Below are 4,240 nucleotides of genomic sequence, written 5' to 3' on the forward strand. Positions count from 1 at the left end.
CAGGGTTGCCTATGGGCTCTCTGCTCACGCGCCCAGGGGCCTGGCACTTGTGGACACTGCGGTGCCCAGCTCAGGCACATCCATGTCTGCCCTCACCCTCCCCCAGGAGCCCAGGCGAGTGTTCGGCCCTTCTGGAATGCAGGCGCCGTGGCTGTGGGGGGCAGCCTGGCGCCTGGCATCTTGTTATAAAAACCTTGGCGTGGACTGCCTGTGGGCTGCAGGAGGGTTGTGGCTTTGAGGGGGCAACCCCCAGGGGCCTCGGTCAGCCACCTACCGACCCCACTGCCCGGGCCTCAGCCAGTCTTTCCTAACCACCCTGCCACCAATGCCCTGAGATCAGAGGGCCTTCCTGGCGAGAGCCCACTGCCCTTTGTTACGAGGCGTGACTCAGCTGTGCGCTCAGGAATGGCAGAGACCTGCTGGCCTGGGCAGTCAGGGCCTCGGGGGTGGCTGGGGGAACAGCCCTGGGCCACCTGGCAGGTGCACTGGCCAGCTCCAGGATGGTGAGTCTGACTTTCAGAGCCAGCAGGGCTGGGGTCGGGCCAGAGTACAGGAAGGGATGAGCCCGGCGCTGGGTGTCGAAGGCAGAGGGTGGGATTCCTGTGCAAGGCTGGGGCGTGGAGGAGAGGGCAGGCAGGAGCAGGAGGCGAGAGAGGCCTCACCCCAGACGTTTGTGGACGGTCCGTGAAAGGGAGGGCAGAACCTGGCTTGGGCCCCACAGGATACTTCCGTCTGGCCGGGCTCCGTAGGCAGCCTCAGCATCGTGAAGGTATCTTCCCCCGTCGTCAGTTGGGCCACACCCGGAGGCACCACAAGCAGAGTGAGCCCTGCCTTGTAATTTCTGTCGCCGTTGGCTGCCAATTAGGAGAGAGGCTGTCCCTTCCTGTGTCCCCACGATGGGCAGAGGGCGGGGCTGACTGCTCCCCCAGGGAGGGGAGGTGGGGTCAGTCTAGCTATGGGGCCAGCAGCTGGCAGGTTTTTGCCAAACCTCTAATTTAGGGGCTGTTACTTGTCCTGCCCCTCCCATGGAATCCCTGACGTGGCCCTGACCAGGGTACTGTTCCCCAGTTTTGTTCCCCACTTTGGGAGACTGATAGCAGGTGGCTTCCTGGGGCTCTTGGGGAGCCCCCGTGAAGACAGGATGAGAACAGAGATGCTGCTGTTCATTCACTGTCCAAGTCCCCCAATAGTCAGGGTGCCGTCTGACCTGGCTGCGCTGAGATCCTCGGGCCCTGTGCCCTGTTGGTGAGGGTCTCGGCATTGTCATTGCTGAGTGGATGGGCCTAGGGGGAGGGGCCCTGGTCCTGGAGAGGCGTGGGCACCCCACGCCCCACCCTGGAGCCTGGCCACGGGCTGACAGGTGGGGCTGGCAGCACAGGGTCAGCTGGGGTCTGCATGGCCAGCCCAGCCCCTCGGGGTGGGGAGCCTGGGCCCCTCGTGGGCCCTGCATAAGCTGAGCTCTCTGCCTGCTCAGCCGGTGGACCGAGACCCCGTGGTGTGCCACCCGGACCTGGAGGTGCTGCTGCAGGCCTGGCCTGCGGAGCTGCCTGACGAGTTCTTTGAGGTGACCGTGGACGACGTCAGAAGACGCTTGGCCCAACTCAAGAGTGAGCGGTGGGTGTGCCCTGGTTCCTTCTGATACACCCATGCGCTCAGCAGCACCTCGGAGGGTGGGGGGCCCAGGCAGAGCATGCTTAGTCCTGTCTGGGCCTGTGAGGGGGAGCAGCTCACAGAGCCTGAGGGAGAAGCCGAGTCCAGCTGGTGTGGGCCTCCGCTCTGGCTGGGGAGACCTGGGACCTTCACTACTGCCCGCCCCCTCCCCAGGAAGCGCCTAGAAGAAGCGCCCTTGGTGACCAAGGCCTTCAGGGAGGCTCAGATGAAAGAGAAGCTGCAGCGCTACCCTAAGGTACCCCGGGGGCGGGGTTGGGGGTGGTGCGGTCTCCGCACGGCTCTGCGCTGGGGCCTCCTGTGGTTCTCGCAGCCCACAGGCCACTGGCCATGGTCTCCTGTACTTCAGCCCAGGCCGGCAGGGCTGCGGTTTGTTAATGAACCAGTCAGCCCCGTTTTAAGATGAAAAATGTCACTGTGTTTTCACAAGTGCACGTGGGTACTTGTCTGGTCCTCGCGTCCAGCGCATGGCCAGGAGTTTCAGGGGGCAGCCAAGGTGAGGGGGTGCCAACCCAGTGTGGGGGAGGCCTGGCCACTGTGGGCCCAGGGATATGGCTCCCTGGGTTGGGCTCCAGCTGTCTTGCTGACAACCCGGCTTGTCCTGGCCTAGGTGGTCCTGAGGGTCCTGTTTCCTGACCGCTACATCCTGCAGGGCTTCTTCCGCCCCAGCGAGACCGGTAAGCAGCCCCGTCTGGGCGGCCAGGAGGGCGGGAGGCCCCGCAAGCCCCTCCAGGCTCTTTCCATCTGGGCTCTGGGGCAGGCAGTGGGCACAGGGCTGGGGGCCGGCTCTTCGCCAGAGGCCTGACAGAGCAGCTGGGCAGTGCCTCTGGGACTGGGTGCCCTTCATGCACCCACCTGTTCTGGCATTGGTGGGACAGAGGGGCACACAGAGAAGATGGGCTCGCCTACACCCAGTACCGGGGTCTCTGGCCTGGGACTGCAGCTCACCTAGAAGAAAGACAGCCATGCCACCAGTTTTGAGTGGGGTCCTCCGTGACCTGGGGGGAATGGTCTGCACAGAGGTTGGACCTGGCTTGTCCCATTGCAGGGGGGGTGGCCCTGGAGTGGGGTGCCTGCTTACCCACCCTTCCTCCTGCAGTGGGGGACTTGCGGGACTTCGTGAGGAGCCACCTGGGCAACCCCGAGCTGCCGTTCTACCTGTGTGAGTGCTTCCTTGGGACCTCCTTTCAGCCGCCCTGGTCCCTCTCAGTCGGGGCTTGAAGTAGCTTTTCCCACAGAAGCAGCAGCGGGGGCTGGTGGGTCTTGTGCTGGGGCCTGAGCATGAGTCGGGGAAGGAGGGTGACCATTGCTCTGCTCAGTACTCCTGTGCCCTCTACTGCCCACCTGCCCTGGGCGAGGTGGGGGCTGGGGGAGGGGGTGTCAGGGAGAGCTGCTGGCCACCTCTGGAGCACATCTGGGGGGTTGAGGGGTCAGGTGTTCCCCTGCGGTGAGTCTGCCCCCGGCCCTCTCCCCAGCTTCTGGCTGTTTTTGCAACAGCCGAGAGACGGACAGGGAGATGTGAGCTGAGGGGGCTGCTTCAGAAATCCTCCGGCTCACTCAAGCCTGTTCTAGGAGCGGGGTCGGGGGTGTAGGGGCAAGCATGGGCAAAAGGTGGGGGTGGTGATGGGGGGAGGGGAGGGGCAGGGCACTTCCTGGTGCAGACAACCACCTCTCCGCAGTCATCGCTCCTCCAAAAACCATCCTGGACGACCACACGCTGACCCTCTTTCAGGTACCGTCTGGGGCCAGCCTGGGAGGGACAGTTGCCAGGGAGGGCGGGTGAGGCCACAGTTAGAAGTATGATAAGGCCTTGTTGAGGGTTGAACTTGTACCAGAGCACCTCTGAAGGCAGTTTTGGGGCTTTCCAGTCTCTCGTGCCTCCTGCTTCAGTGGGGATGGGCTTGTTCAGCTGGCTGCTGCCGGCTTGAGCCAGGACTGCCCCTGGATCTGGGTGAGAAGGGGCTGGCACGTGGGGCTGCTCGGGGACCCCTGAAGGACCAAGGGTCAGAGGCCTCAGTTCAGGTGGCCAGCCGCCCAGGAGGCCCCTGGGGTGCCAGCTGCCAGGCAAGTTTGGCTGTAGACTGGAGGGGCTGCTGCCAGGCCTGCTGCCCTGCCCCTTTCTGTCCCCTGGATCCCATGGCCTCCACTGGGAATGCCGTGGCGGGCCCTCCCTGGGCACTGGGGGCCCCCAGAGCTCCCAGGGTGAGGAGTGTGGATCCGGTGCCCTGCTGGGCTGCAGTCCAGAGCCAGGAGGAATGTCCTGTTCCTTCACCCCAGGAGAGCAGCCCGGGGCCTCCCCAGCCCTCTGGCCTAATGGTTTCCTCTTAAAGTCTCTTCAGATATTTTAATTAGTAACAGAGGCTGGCCTTTGTTAAATGGCCAGCAGGCCCTGCAGAGGTCTGAGTTGGGGCAAGGGGATCTGCTTGCTGCCTGGGGCTGCCACCATCTTGGGGGAATGGGGCCAGACCAGCAGAGAGTCTAGAAGCCTCCCAAGGAAAGGAGTCGAGGTTGGTGGGAACAGGGTGCTTCCCCACATTCCCACTCCCCCTTCTCAGCCCCCTTCTGCAGCAGC

The 4,240-nt window shown here is 64.0% G+C and overlaps 1 protein-coding gene across 1 annotated transcript in view; it reads left to right on the top strand.

Annotated features, from left to right (window-relative positions):
* The window catches only part of ASPSCR1 (alveolar soft part sarcoma chromosome region, candidate 1), a 28,734-nt gene that overhangs the window by 21,054 nt on the left and 3,440 nt on the right, over positions 1-4,240 (top strand). The window contains exons 9-13 of the mRNA XM_010856539.1: positions 1,475-1,614; positions 1,825-1,906; positions 2,279-2,345; positions 2,768-2,830; positions 3,348-3,400. Of these exons, the coding sequence (XP_010854841.1) occupies positions 1,475-1,614; positions 1,825-1,906; positions 2,279-2,345; positions 2,768-2,830; positions 3,348-3,400 (405 nt within the window). The remainder of the gene's footprint in view (positions 1-1,474; positions 1,615-1,824; positions 1,907-2,278; positions 2,346-2,767; positions 2,831-3,347; positions 3,401-4,240) is intronic.

Source organism: Bison bison, unplaced genomic scaffold (assembly GCF_000754665.1).
Source record: "Bison bison bison isolate TAMUID 2011002044 unplaced genomic scaffold, Bison_UMD1.0 scf7180017864371, whole genome shotgun sequence".
In the NCBI taxonomy this organism is placed as follows: Eukaryota; Metazoa; Chordata; class Mammalia; order Artiodactyla; family Bovidae; genus Bison; species Bison bison.